The sequence below is a fragment of the Tachypleus tridentatus genome, unplaced genomic scaffold (genome assembly GCF_004210375.1).
Source record: "Tachypleus tridentatus isolate NWPU-2018 unplaced genomic scaffold, ASM421037v1 Hic_cluster_1, whole genome shotgun sequence".
Classification (NCBI taxonomy): Eukaryota; Metazoa; Arthropoda; class Merostomata; order Xiphosura; family Limulidae; genus Tachypleus; species Tachypleus tridentatus.
The window spans coordinates 18,657,330-18,683,877 of record NW_027467777.1 but is presented as its reverse complement, the minus strand read 5'-3'; the positions used below and the strand labels follow the sequence as shown (position 1 = coordinate 18,683,877).

General features: G+C 32.1%; 1 protein-coding gene across 4 annotated transcripts in view; it reads left to right on the top strand.

Annotated features, from left to right (window-relative positions):
* The window catches only part of LOC143241830 (nuclear receptor subfamily 2 group F member 1-A-like), an 84,343-nt gene that overhangs the window by 40,923 nt on the left and 16,872 nt on the right, over nucleotides 1–26,548 (top strand). For 2 of the 4 annotated variants that reach the window (XM_076485100.1, XM_076485099.1), the window contains exon 3: nucleotides 10,287–12,414. The exons of the other annotated variants lie outside the window; for them this stretch is intronic. In XM_076485100.1, coding sequence (XP_076341215.1) covers nucleotides 10,287–10,561 — 275 coding nt within the window. In that variant the 3' untranslated portion in view covers nucleotides 10,562–12,414. Of the gene's footprint in view, nucleotides 1–10,286; nucleotides 12,415–26,548 lie in introns of those variants that run through there. 4 annotated transcript variants of the gene reach the window in all.

Below are 26,548 nucleotides of genomic sequence, written 5' to 3'. Positions count from 1 at the left end.
CAAAATTGTGATTATAGGACAACTAAAATTGTTCCTTCTTCATATAAACTGGAGACTTAAGCCTATTAAACAAAGAAACATGTATTTAGAATCATGATCTTAAAGAGATTAATAACGAAATCATTGTATTCCACTAACCCTAGCTTATCTCATACTTAACTGTACAACTAACTTTAGCTTATCTCATATTTAGCTACAACTAACCCTAGCTTATCTCATACTTAACTGTACAACTAACTTTAGCTTATCTCATATTTAGCTACAACTAATCTCAGCTTATCTCATATATAACTGTACAACTAACCTTAGCTAATCTCGTATTCAACTGCACAACTGTTCTTAGCTTATCTCATATATAACTGTACAACAAATTTTAGGTTATCTCATTTAACTGTACAACTAATCTTACTTACATCTAGAGGTGGAATACTGAATGTATGATTATTCTAAAACATGGTGACCTTGGTAGAATATTTTTCAGTTCATGTTCTCTGATTGAGCTTATGCAAAGAAAGGAAAAATAAAAGTGCTACAAATACAACTATAATAATACTACACATACAACTATAATAATACTACACATACAACTATAATAATACTACACATACAACTATAATAATACTACACATACAACTATAATAATACTACAAATACAACTATAATAATACTACACATACAACTATAATAATACTACACATACAACTATAATAATACTACACATACAACTATAATACTACTACAAATACAACTATAATAATACTACACATACAACTATAATAATACTACAAATACAACTATAATAATACTACACATACAACTATAATAATACTACACATACAACTATAATAATACTACACATACAACTATAATAATACTACACATACAACTATAATAATACTACACATACAACTATAATACTACTACACATACAACTATAATAATACTACACATACAACTATAATAATACTACACATACAACTATAATAATACTACACATACAACTATAATAATACTACACATACAACTATAATAATACTACCTACACATACAACTATAATAATACTACACATACAACTATAATAATACTACACATACAACTATAATAATACTACACATACAACTATAATAATACTACACATACAACTATAATAATACTACACATACAATTATAATAATACTACACATACATCTATAATAATACTACACATACAACTATAATAATACTACCTACACATACAACTATAATAATACTACACATACAACTATAATAATACTACACATACAACTATAATAATAATACTACACATACAACTATAATAATACTCACACATACAACTATAATAATACTACAAATACAACTATAATAATACTACACATACAACTATAATAATACTACAAATACAACTATAATAATACTACACATACAACTATAATAATACTACACATACAACTATATAATAATACTACACACATACAACTATAATAATACTACACATACAACTATAATAATACTACACATACAACTATAATAATACTACAAATAGAACTATAATAATACTACAAATACAACTATAATAATACTACACATACAACTATAATAATACTACACATACAACTATAATAATACTACACATACAACTATAATAATACTACAAATACAACTATAATAATACTACAAATACAACTATAATAATACTACACATACAACTATAATAATACTACACATACAACTATAATAATACTACAAATACAACTATAATAATACTACACATACAACTATAATAATACTACCTACACATACAACTATAATAATACTACCTACACATACAACTATAATAATACTACCTACACATACAACTATAATAATACTACAAATACAACTATAATAATACTACAAATACAACTATAATAATACTACACATACAACTATAATAATACTACAAATACAACTATAATAATACTACACATACAACTATAATAATACTACACATACAACTATAATAATACTACCTACACATACAACTATAATAATACTACACATACAACTATAATAATACTACAAATACAACTATAATAATACTACACATACAACTATAATAATACTACACATACAACTATAATAATACTACACATACAACTATAATAATACTACACATACAACTATAATAATACTACAAATACAACTATAATAATACTACAAATACAACTATAATAATACTACACATACAACTATAATAACACTACACATACAACGATAATAACACTACACATACAACTATATTATGTTTGAGGTTATTTTACTGCTTTCTAGGTTCTAATTTTCAAAATTAACAAACACAACTTTTATGTGATGTTTACTGAAGTACCGATACTTGCAATTTGAAACTATCATGGCAGTTGTTATACCGGAGGAAACTAGTTTACAATATACTACATTAGTTATTGTTTAACCAGCAAACAGTCTAGTTTATAACTTAATGAGTTGGCGTCATACCGGAGGAACCTAGTTTACATTACATTTCATTAGTTATTGTTTTAATAGACAAAAAAGCATGGCACATTAAAAAGTCACAGGTTGTACTTTGTATAAAGCATCTTTCAGTTAACTATTGACCTACTGGTCGACTTAGTTAACGTAAAGATACCTGTCTACAATTTAGGTAGATGAAAAGACGTGACAACTGGTCATCTGGTTCTCAGTCTACTAACCCATTAGAGACAACTTTCAATAGCGACACATGACGTACTAGAATCTTGTCACCAGATCAGCAAGACACATCACAACAAAGTCAATTCTGTATAAACTGACAAATAGCCACACACGTAAGGTATTTAAATAACCTCTGTGCATCAGTCCTTCAGAAAGGGGGAAAATACACCGACTGGAAAATCAGAATAAATTGTTGAGTGACAAATATTAGTTTTTTATTCTAGAGAGACTGAAAAAAACATTGAAAAAATAAAGTAAAGGACCACCTTAAACATTTCAATGACTCTACTATCTTTAAAGCGGTGATGTCAAAACTTCACTTTTTTGAGCGTTGGTACGAATTATGACAAGTTGAGTAGTGACATGAGATCTCAGCTAAGCTAGCTGTCGAGTTTTCAAGTCTAACCGACCGTGTCTGCTAATGGTTTACCAAAACCATAATCTTCGCTTACAACCTGGACGACATGGCTAGTTAAAGGATATATCGTCACGGGTTTTTGCTTTAAAGAACTTAAACAGACAACAACAACAATGGATACGTGGTATGCTCTCATGGCTAAAAGAACAACATATTACTTGGAAGGAACGTAACTTTCTAATATGCCTTCACAACAGATTAAACGGAAGCCAAGCTTACAACTCACAGATAGCACCGAAAAATAACAGAATTTTTAGAATATATATGGGCAACAAACTATGGCCGATGGATAATTGAGGTAATCAATTTGAACAGTGTTTTTCAAACGATTTTGTAATTATAGGAAACTGAATTTCTTAAAACCGCGTATGTGTCAACTGTCCAGGTTCGTTTAATTAGAACTATCCTAATGAAAATTAACTATGCCTATCCTAAAGGACCCTAACTAGGACTACACTAGTTTAATCATTGTATCCTGTCTTCAACAATATAAATATAAATCATCTAATTTGTAAACTATAATGTTATTATCTTCCTTTATCAAATTATTTTTATTATTAATAATAAATGACCTTAACGTAGTGAGGTTTCTTATAATATCAGAGTAAGAATACTGATAAATCACCGAATGAATCGTCTTACAGACGACCAGTTTGATTAAACGGGCATGAAAAACTGTAAATTTGATTTTCAATATATAATAAACGTAATAAATAAATATTTTTATAGTAATGCTAGACTGTAGTGAGATCCAAATCATGTGTTACAATACAGTTCCACAGCGTTGATATAAGTTTTACTTCATGTGTTAGACTGTAGTACCATAACAATGAACCATAACTTATACATCATGTGTTACACTGCAGTACCACAGCGTTGATATCATAAATTCTACTTCATGTGTTAGATTGCAGTACCACACTGGTGAACTACAAGTTCTACGTCTTGTGTTAGATTGTAGTACCACACTGGTGAACTACAAGTTCTACGTCTTGTGTTAGATTGTAGTACCACACTGGTGAACTACAAGTTCTACGTCTTGTGTTAGATTGTAGTACCACACTGATGAACTACAAGTTCTACGTCTTGTGTTAGAATGTGGTACCACACAGGTGAACTACAAGTTCTACGACTTGTGTTAGATTGTAGTACCACACTGATGAACTACAAGTTCTACGTCTTGTGTTAGAATGTGGTACCACACAGGTGAACTACAAGTTCTACGACTTGTGTTAGATTGTAGTACCACACTGATGAACTACAAGTTCTACGTCTTGTGTTAGAATGTAGTACCACACAGGTGAACTACAAGTTCTACGTCTTGTGTTAGAATGTAGTACCACACTGGTGAACTACAAGTTATACGTCATGTTTAGATTGTGGTACCACACTGGTGAACTACAAGTTCTACGTCTTGTGTTAGAATGTAGTACCACACTGGTGAACTACAAGTTATACGTCATGTTTAGATTGTGGTACCACACTGGTGAACTACAAGTTCTACGTCTTGTGTTAGTTTGTAGTACCACAGTGATGAACTACAAGTTCTACGTCTTGTGTTAGTTTGTAGTACCACACTGGTGAACTACAAGTTCCACGTCTTGTGTTAGATTGTAGTACCACACTGATGAACTACATGTTATACGTCATGTTTAGATTGTGGTACCACACTGGTGAACTACAAGTTCTACGTCTTATTTTAAATTGTAGTACCACAGTGATGAAATACAAGTTCTACGTCTTGTTTTAGATTGTAGTACCACACTGGTGAACTACAAGTTCTACGTCTTGTTTTAGATTGTAGTACCAAACTGGTGAACTACAAGTTCTACGTCTTGTGTTAGATTGTAGTACCACACTGGTGAACTACAAGTTATACGTCTTGTGTTAGATTGTAGTACCACACTGGTGAACTACAAGTTATACGTCTTGTGTTAGATTGTAGTACCACACTGGCGAACTACAAGTTCTACGTCTTGTTTTAGATTGTAGTACCACACTGGTGAACTACAAGTTCTACGTCTTGTTTTAGATTGTAGTACCAAACTGGTGAACTACAAGTTCTACGTCTTGTGTTAGATTGTAGTACCACACTGGTGAACTACAAGTTTTACGTCTTGTGTTAGACGCGGAGTACTCACTATCTGTATATTAATACAAAAGTACACGGTACTGTTGGAGTATTGAATATTTATATATTATTACAAAAATACACGGTACTGTTAGAGTATTCAATATCTGTATATTAACAGAAAAATACTCAGTACTGTTAGAGTATTCAATGTCTATATATAGGGTGAATACCTCCGTCAAGATGCGGAAAGTTTAAAAGGGCATTGTACTGAGATAGGTTGGTAACCTATGCGTTATACAGATGTACCCGAAAGATGAAACCTTACGGTCAACTATTATTATAAACTGTAGAACTGACATCGTAGTCCTGCATCACGTATTAGATTACAAAATCGTAACTTTAAATTAGTGTACAATGCAGATAATGAACGCGTGGTTAGGGTTAGCCTATGTTAATAATTCATTTTTTAAGCATCAATTATCTTCAGTTTTATTTCTTTAATACTCTGTCAACTGTATTGATTTATAAACACGTTTTAGAAAGCGTTTACAGGAGAAACGTGTAGTAACGTTCTGTTAATATTTATCAATAATATTAACACAATTATTAAGGAAGTGTTAGTGACCTGACCAATCACATTTCTGATTGTTGTGCTATCAAGGATTTGTTATGGATATCACGCGTTAAACATAAACAATGAATATCACGGGTAAGAAATAAACAATGGATATTAAACGGTAGGAAGCAAACAACGGATATCTAGAGTAGGATAGCCAACAACACATATCACAGCTGAAAAATTCAACAATGGATATCACGGCTGATAAAGTAAACAATGAATGTCTACAAAAGAAATCACGATAGAGATAATTATGCTGAAAGAAAACCAGACGATTATTTTTGGTTTCACGATATTTGTTAACTCAATAATTGATTTAATAATTTCGGTTTATTATTCAAACATCGGTATTTTGGGATATTTTAACAGAGCCACGCAAGGTATCTGAGTTAGTTAATGTTCGTTTTGACCTGAGAGGCTTAAGGAAAGATAGACAATCTACAACAAACCACTGCCATTTTTGGCCTATTATGATCGAATAATGTGATTTGTTATTACTACCATATCACACTCACAGCTCCACAATACATGTCGCCTATTTTTCACGACCACGCTAAGTAACCACTTTTCCACGCCCAGAAATTCTGAGATTGATTGTTCTATTTGGTTAGCCCTGTCCACGCGGAATTTCTCAGGTTACTTTATGGAGGCAATAAGAGGCGCGCGGATATTTCAGCCGTGACTAAAAAGAAATACCTTGAAAACAATGGCTAATAAGTATGGTGATATAAAAATGTTTACAGCTGCATGCTGTGATGTAATGATGTAAGAGGAACGTGGTTAAGATGTTATCTGGAACGTTTGTCGTTCCACTGTGCTTAGTTTGTACTAATATATAGATACTGAATATGCATGGTGGTACAGGTGCATGTACCACACACTACAAGAGCGTTATACACTGTCCCGATATAAATTTCTGGATTTTTGATTTCCAAATGAAGTCCTAATTCGATCAACAAACAGAAAATGCCCCATATCACTGCTGTAAAAATAATGATTCAAAGTGGCCTAGTATTCGGACCTGGATCCCGACAAGATTTGAGGAGGACCGCCCTATCTTCTTCAAAAACTCGCATATATATCGGTTTTATTAATTTTCCGAGATACACGTTACATTTCTTGGGTTGTTATTTAACACTGCTAATAATATTATCAGAACGCTACTTCCATGACATCAAAACAGTTTAATGTAGGTAGTGTTAGTTAATTTATTTTGTGAGTTAATATTTTATTATTTTTAGAATAAGACAGTTAAAAGTGGACGATAACTGGAAGTTGTATTTGTAACTCATTGATGTCAAGCATATTGCGAGCAAATGATTTAATAATAATTCTATAAATAATATGAGGTGAGAGGGAAATAACAGATAGAATAAAATAATAATAGAATAAATTAAAGTCACGGCCAGGGGAACGTTCGGCATGAAGTTGACCGCGGTAGGAGTGATAGGCCTAAAATTTAACATAGGCCTAACGTTTAATATGTTAAGAGTTAGACCAAAACAAGAATAATTTCTTCCGTCAAAGCGTTGTTCTAAAGTAATTTAATCAGCATTAGTGCACTTTAACAAAAGTAAAAGAGAATATTTGAAGAAAGAAGACCAAACGATTACTGTTGAATATTACATGTGTTTTGATAGTTACTGCTTCATTAATGTCTTCCATCCAACTATTATTTGCTGACCTATGTGTTTTGTGCCTGAGGATTCGTCAAACACACGCGTTTAACGCGCGAAGTACAAAAATCAGTTGAATAAGTCATCAATCACAAGAGTAGAGAAATCACAGAGAAAGTAGGACAGTGAACTGAAGAAATAGTGAAGAACAGCGACCTCTGTAAATGATGAATCTTCAAGTAGCAGTTTCTAATAAAAGCGCATTATTAAAACACCGGATTTTTTCAATGACGGGAAGTGATATACTTACCGCAATTCTTGAGGGCGAGAAAACAAAGACGCTTGAATCGTTTTCAATTCTACCTTATGACATATTCAATACTACATTCATTACTATTGTCCAGGTTGCAGTAAAATATTCGTAGCTATTTTAAATAGTGATTTGTAAAACGAGTGGAGAGAAACACACATTATTTAATCTAATAAACCCAAACATTTACGACTACTACAAAGATGTTTAAATGGCCTCTACATTTCTGCTTATATTGGTATCGAAGAAGAATTTAGAAAATTTATAGGATTGAAATATTGATTTTGAAAAATCCCTACAACCTTCGCAGGAGTTTGTTTAGTAGCTGTGCCTAGATATTGGTGCACTATACCTAATCGTTATTGTTGTAGGTTTCGATACTTTAATGGCTTCGAAGAGAAAAATTAGACAGTAACAATGAAAAACTAATAAAATTTCTCATTCTCTTTAAAGAATCAACATGAAAATAGTCCTATGGCCTGCACGAATTTTTAGTAGGTGTGTCCAGCTTTGAGTAAAATATTCATAGCCATTTTTTTAGTATGCCTGTGAAACAATGATAACTGTAAATGGAACATATTGATGAATTGTCTAACAATCAAATAATCAACGTTTTTTTATTATTAATATTTTAGCAGTTTTTAGCTGTTGAGATAGAATGTCCTGAGTATTGTTTCAAGAACTGTTCTGCTTTTTAATATGATTTTGAGTATAAGTTTTCTAAGAATTTTTGTGAGGTTCCTGGGCGATCCTTATTATAAGTCTTATCCGTGGTTTGACGTGGTCTATTTAGATAATCTAGATTTTACTTACTGTTTTTATTTTATAATTAAGTACAAAGCTACACAAGAGGCTCTCTATGCGTTTCCCACCACGGGTATCGAAACTCGGTTTCAAGCATTACAAGCCCGTAGACATACAATTGTGCTACTGGGTGGAATGTCGGGTGGGGGGCTACTCACTGTGAAAACAGCATTCAGTACATTGTATGTAACTTTTTGAGATAACTTCCTATTTCGGTATGGGACACTTGTCGGCCTTTCTTGTGTATTTTAAAGTTGAAATATTAAGACAACAAATAGAGGTGGGTTAAGGCATTCGACTCGTAATCTGAGGGTCGCGGGTTCGAATCCCCGTCTCACCAAACATTCCCGTCCTTTCAGTCGTGGGGGCGTTATAGTGTAAAATAGTAATTGCTAAAAGAATAGCCCAACAATTGGCGGTGGGTGATGATGACTAGCTGCTTTTCCTTTAGTCGTACACTGCTAAATTATGGACGACTAGTACAGATAGCCCTTGTGTAGCTTTGCGCGAAATTCAAAACAAATCAAACTAAATATTGTGATTAACTAGGAATTCACAGTTTGTTAAACTTGAATAAACGTCCACAGTCGTAATTGTAAGCCTAACGTTATGTTTTGCAGTATTATTGAAATATATGTATAATTATGTTAGTTTTGCTACAGATAATTCACGAGAAAATCACGGTGTGCTCTTCTTTACGCACGCAGAAAGAAGAAAAAGTTTCCTTTACCCATATTTATGAAAAAACAGATGTTTCCCATATTTATCGACAAAACAGATGTTTCCCATATTTATCGACAAAACAGATGTTTCCCATATTTATCGACAAAACAGATGTTACCCATATTTATCGACAAAACAGATGTTTCCCATATTTATCGACAAAACAGATGTTTCCCATATTTATCGACAAAACAGATGTTTCCCATATTTATCGACAAAACAGATGTTTCTCATATTTATCGACAAAACAGATGTTACCCATATTTATCGACGAAACAGATGTTTTCCATATTTATCGACAAAACAGATGTTTCCCATATTTATCGACAAAACAGATGTTACCCATATTTATCGACAAAACAGATGTTTCCCATATTTATCGACAAAACAGATGTTTCCCATATTTATCGACAAAACAGATGTTACCCATATTTATCGACGAAACAGATGTTTTCCATATTTATCGACAAAACAGATGTTTTCCATATTTATCGACAAAACAGATGTTACCCATATTTATCGACAAAACAGATGTTTCCCATATTTATCGACAAAACAGATGTTTCCCATATTTATCGACAAAACAGATGTTACCCATATTTATCGACGAAACAGATGTTTTCCATATTTATCGACAAAACAGATGTTACCCATATTTATCGACAAAACAGATGTTTCCCATATTTATCGACAAAACAGATGTTTCCCATATTTATCGACAAAACAGATGTTACCCATATTTATCGACGAAACAGATGTTTTCCATATTTATCGACAAAACAGATGTTTTTCATATTTATCGACAAAACAGATGTTTCCCATATTTATCGACAAAACAGATGTTTCCCATATTTATCGACGAAACAGATGTTTTCCATATTTATCGACAAAACAGATTTTTCCCATATTTATCGACAAAACAGATGTTTCCCATATTTATCGACAAAACAGATGTTACCCATATTTATCCAGTTTTGAACCTCATTCGCTTGTTTCTAATGTGTATTTGCAGATGCCTGTGGGGTTTCGGACATTGGGCACATCGAGAGTTTACAGGAGAAGTCGCAGTGTGCCCTCGAGGAGTACTGTAGGACACAGTATCCCAACCAGCCAACTCGGTTTGGCAAGCTGCTCCTCCGCTTGCCTTCCTTGAGGACTGTTAGCTCCCAGGTGATAGAACAGCTTTTCTTTGTACGATTGGTCGGAAAGACGCCTATCGAGACACTCATTAGGGACATGCTTCTCAGCGGCAGTTCTTTCAACTGGCCTTACATGAGTATTCAGTGACATGCTTCTCAGCGGTTGTTCTTTCAACTGGCCTTGCACGAGTTATTCAGTGACCCATTTCTTCAGTCGTTGTCATCTTTTAGCTTCGTGATCTAAAAGATGACCACTCTTTTCCATAAGATCTGGGTATATATTATAGTGATCATTCGTCTCGAGCAGAATAGCAGAATTTAGATCAATTAACATACAAGAGGATGAGTGATTATTATTGATAGATGAAATATAATTGTATTCAACTGAAAGTGACAGCAGGGACCTTGTTTGTAGCTATTTAATGATACCAACAGAAGTTATTAGCGAAAAAGACTTAATAGTTGTTGTTTTTTTAAAAAAAAAAAAAAGAACTTGGAATCTGGAAGCTGTGATGACAGAGATGTTTGGTTCTGTTCTCAACAAAATAATTGGAAAGACCCAACCAGAACGTTGTATTTTTGAGGAAACAAAAGAGAGAGAGGGCTAAAGGCAGAAGGAAAGAAACATCCAGTAACCTGATGTATAGTTTTCTTAGAACTTAAACAGGACTTGGGACCAAGAGGACACAGTATCAAGAGTTCTAGTGTTTATTTTGTGTGTATTGTTTTTGGAAAAAACAAACAAACAAAACTAAAAGAACTTCAGAGTTTTGGTGCTGGTTCTTGTTTTACAAAGACAAATAGTCTTTGAACCATAATGATACGTACCTAGATTCGTGGTGACGTTGATCATTCTATATAGAGTATCTGGGTACAGAGAAAATACTATTTGTTTTTGCTGCAGGCACAAAGAAAATAAACGTAAGCCCAAACATGTGTGGCACCAAGATTGGTAGGTATTGTACTTGGAAACCTGAAGAAGCTCTTAACTAAACGTTGTTGCCACAAATATCACGTTCATTTGAAGAAAACTAATTAGGATAAGTAGGACGTTACCACAAGGATAATGATGTTTGTTATTGTTTATGGAAACAAAATGGACCCCAAAACCAAGAAGGGGGTACCTCACTCATGAGGATTGATTGAAATAATTAAAATAAAGTATAGACGTGCTCAAACATAAGTACAGCAATATTGCTCAGATAAAACATGCATTACTCTAGTGTGATGGCTGACTCACTCTAAAAAATGTTGGTATGTTTTAGGACTATTTATCCCTGTTTACATAATCAGATGTTACAACAATGTTTGGCTAAAAATCAGACATCACATTAGCTAATGGACAACAACATGTGTTTGTGTGGGAAGCGATTCTGCTTAATCTTTGTTGTCAGCACATTTGATTACCGTTTCTATTTCTAGATAACAGTTTGCTAAATATTTGATTCATGTTAAGCTTTACTGTATTTTACTTCATTTATTAAGAGTTTATTTTTATTGGAGTGTTTGAAATATCCGGTGAACGTTTTATTGCTGTTTCTTTTTTCTTCCATAAATACAAAATAAATCAAACATGCAAGCTACAAATTTTATTTTGACAGAAAAATTACAAATTTAGAGTTTAGATCGAATAGATACTAAAAATACTAAATATCAAATATTGCAGTGATAGGCTTAACAAGTTTACGCTATTTTGCCAAATGTAGCAGTTATAGGCTTAACAAATTCTCGCCATGTTGCTAAATATTGCAGTGATAGGCTTAACAAATTTACGCCATGTTGCTGAACATTGCAATCATAGGCTTAACAAGTTTACGCCATTTTGATAAACGTTACAGTGAATGACATAATAAGTTTAACCATTTTGTTTTAAACATTGGTATGTAGTTTCTGTGCGCAGGATTCTATTTAATGCATTCCTTGTTGCGAAAGAACTTTCTAGAAGAAACTAACTTGCTTTACTACTGTTTAAAATAAAAGTTTTGAGCTAAGCTCAAAAAATTGTTAATTATTCTAAAATCAATTCGAGTTGTTTAATGTTAATAATTTATTAAATGAACTCATATAAATTGTATCTATCAGCAACGTTTTTCTTTTTATACTATACATCTGTAATGTAGATTTAGTATCTATCAGCAACGTTTTTCTTTTTATACTATACATCTGTAATGTAGATTTAGTATATATCAGCAACGTTTTTCTTTTTATACTATACATCTGTAATGTAGATTTAGTATCTATCAGCAACGTTTTTCTTTTTATACTATACATCTGTAATGTAGACTTAGTATCTATCAGCAACGTTTTTCTTTTTATACTATACATCTGTAATGTAGATATAGTATCTATCAGCAACGTTTTTCTTTTTATACTATACATCTGTAATGTAGATTTAGTATATATCAGCAACGTTTTTCTTTTTATACTATACATCTGTAATGTAGATTTAGTATCTATCAGCAACGTTTTTCTTTTTATACTATACATCTGTAATGTAGACTTAGTATCTATCAGCAACGTTTTTCTTTTTATACTATACATCTGTAATGTAGATATAGTATCTATCAGCAAAGTTTTTCTTTTTATACTATACATCTGTAATGTAGACTTAGTAACTATCAGCAACGTTTTTCTTTTTATACTATACATCTGTAATGTAGATTTAGTATCTATCAGCAACGTTTTTCTTTTTATACTATACATCTGTAATGTAGATTTAGTATCTATCAGCAACGTTTTTCTTTTTATACTATACATCTGTAATGTAGATTTAGTATCTATCAGCAACGTTTTTCTTTTATACTATACATCTGTAATGTAGATTTAGTATCTATCAGCAACGTTTTTCTTTTTTATACTATACATCTGTAATGTAGATTTAGTATCTATCAGCAACGTTTTTCTTTTTATACTATACATCTGTAATGTAGATTTAGTAACTATCAGCAACGTTTTTCTTTTTATACTATACATCTGTAATGTAGACTTAGTAACTATCAGCAACGTTTTTCTTTTTATACTATACATCTGTAATGTAGATTTAGTATCTATCAGCAACGTTTTTCTTTTTATACTATACATCTGTAATGTAGATTTAGTATCTATCAGCAACGTTTTTCTTTTTATACTATACATCTGTAATGTAGATTTAGTATCTATCAGCAACGTTTTTCTTTTTATACTATACATCTGTAATGTAGATTTAGTATCTATCAGCAACGTTTTTCTTTTTATACTATACATCTGTAATGTAGATTTAGTATCTATCAGCAAAGTTTTTCTTTTTATACTATACATCTTTAGTGTTGATTTAGTATCTATTAGCAACGTTTTTCTTTTTATACTATACATCTGTAATGTAGATTTAGTATCTATCAGCAACGTTTTTCTTTTTATACTATACATCTGTAATGTAGATATAGTAACTATCAGCAACGTTTTTCTTTTTATACTATACATCTGTAATGTAGATTTAGTATCTATCAGCAACGTTTTTCTTTTTATACCATACATCTGTAATGTAGATTTGGTATCTATCAGCAACGTTTTTCTTTTTATACTATACATCTGTAATGTAGATTTAGTATCTATCAGCAACGTTTTTCTTTTTATACCATACATCTGTAATGTAGATTTGGTATCTATCAGCAACGTTTTTCTTTTTATACCATACATCTGTAATGTAGATTTGGTATCTATCAGCAAAGTTTTTCTTTTTATACTATACATCTGTAATGTAGATTTAGTATCTATCGGCAACGTTTTTCTTTTTATACTATACATCTGTAATGTAGATTTAGTATCTATCAGCAACGTTTTTCTTTTATACAAAACATTTGTAATGTAGATTTAGTATATATCAGCAACGTTTTTCTTTTTATACTATACATCTGTAATGTAGATTTAGTATCTATCGGCAACGTTTTTCTTTTTATACTATACATCTGTAATGTAGATTTAGTATCTATCAGCAACGTTTTTCTTTTTATACAAAACATTTGTAATGTAGATTTAGTATATATCAGCAACGTTTTTCTTTTTATACTATACATCTGTAATGTAGATTTAGTATCTATCAGCAACGTTTTTCTTTTTATACTATACATCTGTAATGTAGATATAGTATCTATCAGCAACGTTTTTCTTTTTATACTATACATCTGTAATGTAGATTTAGTATCTATCAGCAACGTTTTTCTTTTTATACCATACATCTGTAATGTAGATTTGGTATCTATCAGCAACGTTTTTCTTTTTATACCATACATCTGTAATGTAGATTTGGTATCTATCAGCAAAGTTTTTCTTTTTATACTATACATCTGTAATGTAGATTTAGTATCTATCAGCAACGTTTTTCTTTTTATACTATACATCTGTAATGTAGATTTAGTATCTATCAGCAACGTTTTTCTTTTTATACAAAACATTTGTAATGTAGATTTAGTATATATCAGCAACGTTTTTCTTTTTATACTATACATCTGTAATGTAGATTTAGTATCTATCAGCAACGTTTTTCTTTTTATACTATACATCTGTAATGTAGATTTAGTATCTATCAGCAACGTTTTTCTTTTATACAAAACATTTGTAATGTAGATTTAGTATATATCAGCAACGTTTTTCTTTTATACTATACATCTGTAATGTAGATTTAGTATCTATCAGCAACGTTTTTCTTTTTATACTATACATCTGTAATGTAGATATAGTATCTATCAGCAAAGTTTTTCTTTTTATACTATACATCTGTAATGTAGATTTAGTATCTATCAGCAACGTTTTTCTTTTTATACTATACATCTGTAATGTAGATTTAGTATATATCAGCAACGTTTTTCTTTTTATACTATACATGTGTAATGTAGATTTAGTATATATCAGCAACGTTTTTCTTTTTATACTATACATCTGTAATGTAGATATAGTATCTATCAGCAAAGTTTTTCTTTTTATACTATACATTTGTAATGTAGATTTAGTATCTATCAGCAACGTTTTTCTTTTTATACTATACATTTGTAATGTATATTTAGTATATATCAGCAACGTTTTTCTTTTTATACTATACATCTGTAATGTAGATATAGTATCTATCAGCAAAGTTTTTCTTTTTATACTATACATTTGTAATGTAGATTTAGTATCTATCAGCAACGTTTTTCTTTTTATACTATACATCTGTAATGTAGATTTAGTATCTATCAGCAACGTTTTTCTTTTTATACTATACATCTGTAATGTAGATTTAGTAACTATCAGCAACGTTTTTCTTATTCTATACATCTGTAATGTAGATTTAGTAACTATCAGCAACGTTTTTCTTATACTATACATCTGTAATGTAGATTTAGTAACTATCAGCAACGTTTTTCTTTTTATACTATACATCTGTAATGTAGATTTAGTATATATCAGCAACGTTTTTCTTTTTATACTATACATCTGTAATGTAGATTTAGTATCTATCAGCAACGTTTTTCTTTTTATACTATACATCTGTAATGTAGATTTAGTATCTATCAGCAACGTTTTTCTTTTTATACTATACATTTGTAATGTAGATTTAGTATCTATCAGCAACGTTTTTCTTTTTATACTATACATCTGTAATGTAGATATAGTAACTATCAGCAACGTTTTTCTTTTTATACTATACATTTGTAATGTAGATTTAGTATCTATCAGCAACGTTTTTCTTTTTATACTATACATCTGTAATGTAGATTTAGTATCTATCGGCAACGTTTTTCTTTTTATACTATACATCTGTAATGTAGATATAGTAACTATCAGCAACGTTTTTCTTTTTATACTATACATTTGTAATGTAGATTTAGTATCTATCAGCAACGTTTTTCTTTTTATACTATACATCTGTAATGTAGATTTAGTATCTATCAGCAACGTTTTTCTTTTATACTATACATCTGTAATGTAGATTTAGTATCTATCAGCAACGTTTTTCTTTTTATACTATACATCTGTAATGTAGATATAGTAACTATCAGCAACGTTTTTCTTTTTATACTATACATTTGTAATGTAGATTTAGTATCTATCAGCAACGTTTTTCTTTTTATACTATACATTTGTAATGTAGATTTAGTATCTATCAGCAACGTTTTTCTTTTTATACTATACATCTGTAATGTAGATTTAGTATCTATCAGCAACGTTTTTCTTTTTATACTATACATCTGTAATGTAGATTTAGTATCTATCAGCAACGTTTTTCTTTTTATACTATACATCTGTAATGTAGATTTGGTATCTATCAGCAACGTTTTTCTTTTTATACTATACATCTGTAATGTAGATTTAGTATCTATCAGCAACGTTTTTCTTTTATACTATACATCTGTAATGTAGATTTGGTATCTATCAGCAACGTTTTTCTTTTTATACTATACATCTGTAATGTAGATTTAGTATCTATCAGCAACGTTTTTCTTTTTATACTATACATTTGTAATGTAGATTTAGTATCTATCAGCAACGTTTTTCTTTTTATACTATACATCTGTAATGTAGATTTAGTATCTATCGGCAACGTTTTTCTTTTTATACTATACATCTGTAATGTAGATATAGTAACTATCAGCAACGTTTTTCTTTTTATACTATACATCTGTAATGTAGATTTAGTATATATCAGCAACGTTTTTCTTTTTATACTATACATCTGTAATGTAGATATAGTATCTATCAGCAACGTTTTTCTTTTTATACTATACATCTGTAATGTAGATTTAGTATCTATCAGCAACGTTTTTCTTTTTATACCATACATCTGTAATGTGGATTTAGTATCTATCAGCAACGTTTTTCTTTTTATACTATACATCTGTAATGTAGATTTAGTATCTATCAGCAACGTTTTTCTTTTTATACTATACATTTGTAATGTAGATTTAGTATCTATCAGCAACGTTTTTCTTTTTATACTATACATCTGTAATGTAGATTTAGTATCTATCAGCAACGTTTTTCTTTTTATACTATACATCTGTAATGTAGATTTAGTATCTATCAGCAACGTTTTTCTTTTATACTATACATCTGTAATGTAGATTTAGTATCTATCAGCAACGTTTTTCTTTTTATACTATACATCTGTAATGTAGATTTAGTATCTATCAGCAACGTTTTTCTTTTTATACTATACATTTGTAATGTAGATTTAGTATCTATCAGCAACGTTTTTCTTTTATACTATACATCTGTAATGTAGATTTAGTATCTATCAGCAACGTTTTTCTTTTATACTATACATCTGTAATGTAGATTTAGTATCTATCAGCAACGTTTTTCTTTTTATACTATACATCTGTAATGTAGATTTAGTATCTATCAGCAACGTTTTTCTTTTTATACTATACATCTGTAATGTAGATTTAGTATCTATCAGCAACGTTTTTCTTTTTATACTATACATCTGTAATGTAGATATAGTAACTATCAGCAACGTTTTTCTTTTTATACTATACATCTGTAATGTAGATTTAGTATCTATCAGCAACGTTTTTATTTTTATACTATACATCTGTAATGTAGATATAGTAACTATCAGCAACGTTTTTCTTTTTATACTATACATCTGTAATGTAGATTTAGTATCTATCAGCAACGTTTTTCTTTTTATACTATACATCTGTAATGTAGATTTAGTAATTATCAGCAACGTTTTTCTTTTTATACTATACATCTGTAATGTAGAGTTAGTATCTATAATCTTGTTTTATGTAACTTAAAAGACATTATTTCTTGGTTCTGGTTATCAACTGAGCAACACAATTTTTGTGAGCGTTTTCTTTGGCTCAACATACATACTTTATCGGTTGTATCGCTCAAATTTTTAATTTTCTAATAATTTATCTACGGCTTACTGGCTACCCGCTTGTACAGTTGTTTGTGTACGGATTTAGAAGCCTAGAACGGTGGTTGGATTCCTCTCGATGGGTTCAGCAGGTGGCCCGATGTGGCTTTGGTACAAGAAAACATACACACGGCCTGCTGGAAATGTTATGGCTGAAACAGGGTTTTTTTCAAGTCTCCATGTGTGGATACACACGCATACATACATAGTTTTAATAATAGTAATATTATCGTTACATTATTGTAAACACCGGTGTTGTTTTATATTTCATTAAATGTAAGAAAATGATTATTTGTTTTAGAACCAACAAGCAACTTGTCAGAATTCAATAAGAATTATTATTTTTTAATCTGTTCTCGTGGGGTCGCGAGTAATTTAACCACGTGGATCACTGTGAAATAGACGACAGTTTTCTACCGTTTTTCCCAGACTATTTGACTAATTTGTGTGTCGTTCTTCAATAACCAATATTACAACCGTAACGAGACAAGGTCAGATAGGCCGTTTAAGTGTCACTTTTATGATTATCAGACGTTTTGTTTTCTGTTTTCCGAGTTGTTTAAAGAAGTATATGACAAAATTTCGAAAGAACCTAAAAGAACCAAATGGTTTTACACATTTTAACGAATGTTGAAGATATTATGAACGAAATCTTTATTTGAGTTGTGCAGTTTTATGTTTTCTTCGAGTAGCTGTTTTTTTATGATTTACTACAAAATTAAAAGGCCCGGCATGGCCAGGTGGTTAAGGCACTCGACTCGTAATCCGTGGCACCAAACATGCTCGCCCTTTCAACCGTGAGGCGTTATAATGTGACGGTCAATCCCACTATTTGTTGGTAAAAGAGTAGCCCAAGAGTTGGCGGTGGGTGGTGATGACTAGCTGCTTTCCCTCTAGTCTTACATTGCTGAATTAGGGATGGCTAGCGCAGATAGCCCTGGTGTAGCTTTGTGCGAAATTAAACAAACAAACCAAAATTAGAAACACCAGCAACAAAAAAACAACAGCTATATTTTAACATGTGTTTTATATCGAGAGATACAAATCGTTTTGAAAACAAAACTCTGGCATCGAGAATAAATTCTCGTAAGAACCTGAGTTAGTTTATGTAGGGCGTTTTATTTTGTTTAAATAGTATGTTCAGCTTTATAGTTTTCCAGATCCACAGATTAGACGTCTAAACAAACAACATACTGTAGATAACTTTATTTTTTTTATAGATTTCAAGGACAGAAAAGTAATTCGAAAACAACTACACTACAACAAATCGAATTTTGTAACGAAACTGTAGACCGTAGCATTTTGTTATGAATAGGATGGGAAAGTGTTAATTTAGTTAACTGGTTTTAACTCCAGTTACCGAGACATAACAATATCACATTCCACTAGACTATTGGTAAAGACGCAGAACGAAGCACGAGCAAGTTTCGAACCCAAGACCTATTTACAGTATATATACAGATATGTGTGTATTAATGAAAACTATTCACCAGGCTACGCTGTACCCCTCCTGACCCTTCTTTATCTGTAAACCATAACATCAAAGCGCCAGTCTGGCGACTTGTAAGGGAAAACCTTCTTTCGTAAAAGCTTAAAAAATAAAACCTCACTCATTGCATAAAATAACGAACCTTTTAAATAAAAAAGATAATCTAATAAAGTAAATAAACATTAATGTGTCTGAAAACATTTCAGAGTTTTATACGATTTATTCAAAGATCAAAGGTCAGTTGAACAAAAAGATTGTTTTAAAACTGAGGGTTAAAGAGCTTCTAAATAACACTCCAAGTGCTCACAGTTGTGAGGTTTTTGATTTGTGTCACATTTGAAAGGTTCTCGCATTCACAAAAATATAAGGCTTACAACGATACACACAAGGGTTCTCACGTATCTATCTACTCTAGTCAAACTAGCTACGTGACGTTAAACATATAGTAAATCCTAATTAGCTACGTAACATTAAACTTACACTCAAACCAAACTATCTATATAACGTTAAATTTATAATCAAGTCAAACTACTTAAATAACGTTAAATTTGTAGTGAAGTGAAACTAGCCACGTAACGTTACACTTGAAGTGAAGTCAGTCTAGTTAGCTCTCTGGTTACATTAACGTCTTTACGAATTAAAACTATTTTTATAACTATATAAATTAAGATAACTATTCAAGATTCTGCTAGCAATCAGTAGATATAATGATACAAAGTAGATGGACGTCACGTAATGTAAACAGTCAGTGGAATCTCTGGAAAACAAAAACATTCCTAGAAGAAGGAAAGGAAATTCTGACAAAAGAAACAAATCTGACGATCATGACAGTTGGTAAAACCTGTAATTTGTATAGAGTTTGAAATATACACATGACTTCATCTCTCATGATAGTTTATGTACTACATCCTGGTACTCTGCTACTAACAGTCGTCATGCCAACAGGTGGTCATGGTAACATTAGGGTCATAATGAAACTTCACCGGCTCCTATTATTATTGAGTGTATATATGTGTAGGGGGCGCCAGGTAAGGAGGAAATACTCATTTCTTCAAAGTTGAATGAACCTCACACAAAACTGTTTCTCTTTCAATTACGATTCTTCTGTCAAACAAGTGTTTCTCTCCACCGAGATTGACTGTAGTCGTGTCAGAGTTACTCAGTCTGTATGCGCAATACCCATACAAGTTGTATTTACCAGTCAGTAGTATATAGTTTAACACTCACTAGCCTTACATTTAATACTCACTAGCCTTACGTTTAACACTCACTAGCCTTACGATTAACACTCACTAGCCTTACATTTAATACTCACTAGCCTTACATTTAATACTCACTAGCCTTACGTTTAACACTCACTAGCCTTACGATTAACACTCACTAGCCTTACATTTAATACTCACTAGCCTTACATTTAACACTCACTAGCCTTACATTTTACACTCACTAGCCTTACATTTAATACTCACTAGCCTTACATTTAATACTCACTAGCCTTACATTTAACACTCATTAGCCTTACGGTTAACACTCACTAGCCTTACGATTAACACTCACTAGACTTACATTTAATACTCACTAGCCTTACGATTAACACTCATTAGCCTTACGATTAACACTCACTAGACTTACGTTTAACACTCACTAGCCTTACATTTAATACTCACTAGCCTTACATTTAATACTCACTAGCCTTACGATTAACACTCATTAGCCTTACGATTAACACTCACTAGACTTACGTTTAATACTCACTAGCCTTACATTTAATACTCACTAGCCTTACAATTAACACTCACTAGCCTTACATTTAACACTTAGTAGTCTTACATTTAACACTCACTAGCCTTACATTTAACACTTAGTAGTCTTACATTTAACACTAAATAGTGTTAAACTTAACATTCAATAGTCATACGTTTAACACTTAATAGTCTTACATTTAATACTAAGTAGTCTCACATCTAACACTCATTAAGCTTACATGTGCAAACCACTAATTTCACATTCAACATCCACTTTATATCTACTATTCCCTGATCTTATAAACTGGAAATGAAATCGTTAGAGTGTTTATTACGATCTAATAACATGTTTCATAATGAAATCGTTAGAGTGTTTATTACGATCTAATAACATGTTTCATAATGAAATCGTTAGAGTGTTTATTACGATCTAATAACATGTTTAGAGTGTTTATTACGATCTAATAACATGTTTCATAATTAATACATTGATGTTAAATACATATCGATGTGTACTGTTGGATATATGAGATAAACATGATCAGATAACTTCAGTAAAAGGTCTGTTTAATCCGTTATAATATTTATAACATCATAAGATATCTTAGGATGTATTATATCAGCCAAGTGGTAACAAGATGTAGAATATATGAGATACAAACCATTAACCATCGCCTAGATGTAAAGATATATTCGTTCATTGATATTGGTCAGTAATGAACCTATTGAAACTTTCGTCCAGTTAATGACGTCCAGATGTAATGTTATATCCGTTTATAAATTCAGCGTGTTACCGAAACGGCTTATTGTTGCTAGACGTTACATATTTGTTTGTTTTAAATTTTCGCGCAAAGCTACTCGAGGGCTATCTGCGCTAGCCGTCCCTAATTTAGCAGTGTAAGATTAGACTGCAGGGGTTCCCAACCTTTTGGCACTCGCGACATGGAAATGTAATTGATGAAATAAAATTAATGTTATCCCAAGCTACTTCTAACAAGGCTACGCGACTCCCCTGCCAAGGCTTTGCGACACCCCTGCCAAGGCTTCGCGAACCCCTGTGGGGTCGCGACCCACCGGTTGGGAACCCTTGGATCATTAGAGGGAAGGCAGCTAGTCATCACCACCCACCGCCAACATTTGGGCTACTCTTTTACCAACGAATAGTGGGATTGACAGTCACATTATTACGCCCCCACGGCTGAAATGGCTAGCATGTTTCGGTGCGAGCGGGATTCGAACCCGCAACCTTCAAATTACGAGTCGAGCGCCTTAAAACACTTGGCCATGCCGGGCCCAGAAGTTACATAATGTAATGTTTTCAACGAGTACGAGTGTATATTAGAGAAGTAATCACATGTAGAAACACATTTTCACATAAAACAAATTAACTCTTTTTAATTTAGATTTCAATTACAAAGTAGACAACAAAAAAGTATAAAAACCGGTTCTTAAACGTTCCTGTTTGAAACCTTTATTTTAAGGAATTGTTGCTGTTTTTCTACTTGTATTTGTTTGGGAAAATAAACAGTCGCCTTAAAATTACACAAAAAACACATTTAAAGCTTGCGGATATAAAAGAAACTTACAAAAAAACACCAGCTACCCAACAGACTTACTGACTTTTACCAAGTATTATTACGTTTCATAATAATAGGGAAGAAATAAGGTAAACTGAAAGTTAATTTAAGAATCTGCTTTCCTTCACGTGTTTATACTTACTAAACTGGTTATAGTATTTGTTGTTGTTGTTTAAGATTTTAACACCTTTAAAATCTAAGTTTTTGTCCATTGTAATTTGTTGTCACAAGGGTTAGTGAGCAAGCAGTGTTACTGCTGGATGCACAACCGCCATCTGGAGAAAGTCGGTGAAGAAACCTTTTCAAAAGGTTAAACATAGTTTCTTATTCAGTGAACATCTTTCGGTTTATCTAGTATTAAGACGAAACAAAACGTGTAAACTTAAACAAGCATTAATTATTGAAAGAGTCATTTTCCAACACCTGGCGATTACTAAAGTAAGTTTGTGACAGTATGCCACAGCTAAGCCTTACATTACTCTATCTATATGTAGACAGTAATAAAGTTAAGCAAGACGACAAAACATACTACAGCAAACTTTCTTCAAAAATGGACATTGTGGCTGAAATCTGATAAAACATACTCCAACAAATGTGGTCACACTGTGGCTGAAATCTGATAAAACATACTCCAACAAATGTGGTCACACTGTGGCTGAGATCTGATGAAACACACTCCAACAAGCTTCCTTTAAACACGGTCACAGTGTGGCTGAGATCTGATAAAACATACTCCAACAAATGTGGTCACACTGTGGCTGAGATCTGATAAAACATACTCCAAAAAATGTGGTCACACTGTGGCTGAGATCTGATAAAACACACTCCAACAAGCTTCCTTTAAACACGGTCACAGTGTGGCTGAGATCTGATAAAACATAGTCCAACAAATGTGTTCACACTGTAGTTAAGATCTGATAAAACATACTCCAACAAACATAGTCACAGTGTTGCTGGAATCTAACAAAACATACCTCAACACACTTCCTTTAAACATGGACACAATGTGGCTGAGTTCTAATAAAACGTAGTCCAACAAACATGGTTACATTGTGGTTGAGATCCAACAAAACATACTCCAACAAACTTACTTTAAAAGGGATCACAGTGTGGCTGAGATCTGATAAAAATACTCCAACAAACTTACTTTAAAAGGGATCACAGTGTGGCTGAGATCTGATAAAACATACTCCAATAAACATGGACACAGTGTGGCTGAAATCTGATGCAACATACACCAACAAATGTAGTCACACTGTAGCTGACATATGATAAATCATAGTCCAACAAACATGGACACAGTGTGGCTGAAATCTGATATAACATACTTAAACAAATGTGGTCACACTGTGGCTGAGATTTGATAAAACATACTCCAACAAACCTGGTTACAGTGTTGCTTGAATCTAACAAAATATACTTCAACACACTTCCTTTAAACATGGACACAATGTGGCTGAGTTCTGATAAAACATAGTCCAACAAATGTGGTCACAGTGTGGCTGTAATCTAAAAAAACACTTCAACAAACGTTCTTTAAATATGGTCACAGTGTGTCTGGTCTGACAAAACATACTCCAACAAATTTCCTTTAAGCAAGGTCACAGCGTGGCTGGAAAATGAAAATTTAATACGATGGCCAGAACATTAAATATTAGTTTGTTTTGCTATGTATTGTAATCACACGTGCTGCTAACGTCACACTTAACTCCTATTATGTGAAAACACTTCGGTGTTTTCAGGACCGATTTCATTTGACAGACGTCGTAATTTCTTGCAGGATGTAAGCAACTATGTTTGGTTTTTTTCTGCTGTGTTGTTTATAGATGTGAAAGAATCTTAACAAAAAAAAAATGTCTCTTCACGAGTTTTTGTCAGACAGAAAACGGCACGTGGCCTCGACAAAGTTCACATAAAGATCTCGTGATAAACGATGTCTGAACGAAAGTTGCTATGTATGTTGTGAACACTTTTGTTATCAAACATCAAAAACAATTTTATATGGGACTTAGAAAAACAATAAGAAGAAACCTGGCTTTAAAGAAAAATATACAGTATTCAAAGGGTACCATCAGTAAGGTGATGTGTTCGTCACAGTGGCACATCATGCTCTTGACCAATGCCAGCGATGATGGTCGTGTCCAATCAGCTGTTCGTAAACTAAAGGCATGCAGGGTAAACTGAAGTTTTAATCACGATATTAAATTGTCAGCAACCAATTAGATTTTAGAGAATTCTCAGCAATCATTCAGGTTTAATAGAATTGTGAGCAACCAATCAGGTTTTAAAAAACTGTTAGCAACCAGTCAGGTTTTAGAAAATTGTCAGCAACCATTCGTTCAAGTTTTACAGAATTATCAACAACCAATCAGGTTTTACAGAATTATCAACAACCAATCAGATTTTACAGAATTATTAACAACCAATCAGATTTTACAGAATTATTAACAATCAATCAGATTTTACAGAATTATCAACAACCTATCAGATTTTACAGAATTATTAACAACCAATCAGATTTTACAGAATTATCAATAAACAATCAGGTTTTTAGCACACTATTTGAGCTGCTAAAACTTAAAGCGTTTAATGTCTGTTTCATTTATTTCGCGTGTTTAAAACACTTTTATCTTATAAAGTTTTATTGGATATTTCAATATGCAACATATAAAATGCCAGGTGTACAATATCGATTATCGAAATGTGACTCCAGCTATATATGTTTACTTTTCCAGTCCTAACGTATACTTAGTCGTATGCATACAGATCGGTAGATGTGGAGAACACAGAACCTATAAATGATATTAGATATATTTCTAGATATAGGTCGATCACATGAAAAATAAACACCGAATTTACCCATAAAGTGACCACACTGTCGTTCTTGTGACCTTACGGACGGTTATACATTTTGTCCCATTTTCTCACCTTAGCCGTGGGAAATAGTCCTTAATCTCACTATAGCAGAAAAATATTGAAACACAGTTCCGTACCATGAAAGAAGAGACAACTGACAGTCCATTTCGGCCGATATGTCAACAGTATACAGGCTACCGTCTGGTTAAAACGCATTCGGTGTGCTTGACATATTATATTCATCTTTCTCTTCATTTGCTGTCGCCATTTTTGTTTACCTTGTGTGACGTAGTTTACCCCGCCATGTGGCGCTTCTGTTAGCTTTCTTAAAGCTAGCCAACCGTGACCAAATAAGGCATGGTGTCATGTGGGCTCGATTGTTTCGAGACGTTTTTTTCTTTAACCGAATTATGTTTAAAAATTCCCTGTTGTCTGTGATGTTTAAGTTAGTCATTAACCAAAACTGAAACCCAAACAGCTCAACCAGAAACATTACGAAAGAGAACACAACTAGATGCAGCGTTACAAAATGTAAAATCGAACCTTAGCTGGTTCTGAAACATTCGAGTTTGTACACCAGTTAGCA